General features: G+C 41.2%; 1 protein-coding gene across 1 annotated transcript; it reads right to left on the reverse strand.

Moving 5' to 3' along the window:
* Window positions 1–247: 247 nt before the first annotated feature.
* LOC129441682 (chemokine XC receptor 1-like) lies at window positions 248–1,392 on the reverse strand. The gene has a single exon (XM_055201357.2). The coding sequence runs from the start codon at window positions 1,268–1,270 to the stop codon at window positions 248–250; it is 1,023 nt and encodes a 340-aa protein (XP_055057332.2). The 5' UTR covers window positions 1,271–1,392.
* Between the last annotated feature and the right edge of the window lie 683 nt (window positions 1,393–2,075).

Raw genomic sequence — 2,075 nt, forward strand, 5'->3', positions numbered from 1 at the left:
TAGGGAGAGTAACTGATTCAATTTTAAAGAGAGTGCGCCTCAAAACATTTATATATGTCCTAATAAGGTCTTGGATTAATCTAAACCCTGTCTGTGAAACTGCACCAATACGAAATGATTACCAAATTATAGAGCTTTCAGTCTTTTCCAGTCTTTTTATTTTTAAAGCTCTCTATATATACATTAAAACAAAAGAACAATTTATAAATTCATCAACTTTAAAGAAATTTCATAAAGATTTATTTTTTTACAGTGAGTGGAGCACACAGTTCTCAAAATCTCTCTCGTTCGTGTTTCCTTGAGTCCTGAAGTCACTTAGATCCGAGGTTCCTCTGTTCCTCTCGACAAAGGGCCTGAACTTCGCTTTGAGAAAATACAATGCCGGGTTCATGCAGCAATGAGAAAACGCCAGAATTCTGCAGATGATAAATGCAATATACAGCCGGTAATACTTGCAGGGGTCATAGTAGGACATCATCACTATGAGTATATGATACGGTCCCCAGCATATAAAAAATGCAATGACGATACACAGTACCAGAATCACAGTCTTGTGTTTCTGTCTGTTTGCTGTAGACATCAGCGTCAGCAGGATTTTGGTGTAGCAGGAAGCAATGAGTACAAACGGTACAAGGAAAAATAGGACCAGCTGCGTGTAATATCCCAGTTTATTGTCCTCCGTGAAGGTGCTTTTACAAAAGTAGGTGTCTAAATCTTTTTGTGCTCCGGAGGCCATTGAATCCCTCAGGGAAGCAATCAGACTGATGATCCAAGCGCCGGCACAGGGGGCTCTTGAACACCACAGCCTCCGATTTCGTGTAAACCAATCGCCTCTCACCACCACGACAGCAAAGCGGTCAAGCGTCATGGCCGTCAGAAGCATGAGGCTTCCGTAGATGCCCACAAAGTAGGCCCCGGTCATGATCTTACAAACAACATCGCCGAAGACCCAATGGTGGAGAAGTTCCACGCACCAAAGCGGCAACGTAAACGTGAACAGTAGATCAAAAAGTGCTAAACACAACATGAAGATGTTGGTGGGCCTCTTCAGATTTTCATAGCAGATGAGAGAAAACAAAAGGAAACCATTGCCAATGAAACTCATAAAGAAGATAGTGGCATAGCACACGGCTGTGGGTTTTCTGTCATCATAAATTTCACACATTTTGCTTAAAGTACCCCCTTCATCATATGAGACATTGTAGTCATATGAGTAATTTTCATAGGTGCTGTTGAGCTCCATCTCACCTTTTGTGTCTCTAGAGAACATAGTGAAGAACAACGAGTAAGCGTTTCAGAAGGTCTGATCATTCTGTCTTATTATGTTGCAAAGCGGATAAATACTTCAATAACTATGTCAAGCCTAATCCAGAGCTATGCAATAATGTATTTAAACGATGGCATTGCATAACAGAAGGATGGCATTGCATAACAGAAGGACAATGAAATTCAAGCTTACCTCGGTGACTCGATTGACAGAAATGTGTATCTGCTTAATGCTTAATTCTCTGTCTTGTTGCAAGTTATTTCCGTTAGCTAAAGATACTTTCTATAGTCATTTATTGAATAGTCCTATAGGTGCTTTTTCACAGAGAGTGTCAATCACATGATCATTTGATACGCAGAAGCAGCATGTCAGGGGCAGGTCAGCAGCCCACAGCAAACAGAGTATGTGTGAAAGCACAACGGGTGCTTGACGAACCTAATCGCACACTCCTGCAAACGCACTGCACACAGAGTAGGTGTGAAACAGGCATAAAATCACCACCTCTGTCATTTTTTCTCTGTTCTTTTTTGCATTCCTTTTTTAAAAAATGGATATTTCCTTCCTTGCATTTTCTCTACATTCTGTTTTCAACCTGGAAAAATGTTAGCTCATAAAAACCTACTCTAAATATCATAAGTGCCAGGGGTGGATTTAGTGATTTGGGGGCCCAAGGCAAATCCATATTTTGGGGCCCTAACCTTTACTTTATATATTTACACACACGCACGCACGCACACACACACACACACACACACACACACACACACACACACACACACACACACACACACACACACACACACACACA

Source organism: Misgurnus anguillicaudatus, chromosome 2, assembly GCF_027580225.2.
Source record: "Misgurnus anguillicaudatus chromosome 2, ASM2758022v2, whole genome shotgun sequence".
NCBI lineage: Eukaryota > Metazoa > Chordata > Actinopteri > Cypriniformes > Cobitidae > Misgurnus > Misgurnus anguillicaudatus.

Excerpts from the sequence above, each read along its gene's own strand:
- LOC129441682 (XM_055201357.2), bottom strand. The coding sequence starts at position 1,270 with ATGTTCTCTAGAGACACAAAAGGTGAGATGGAGCTCAACAGCACCTAT.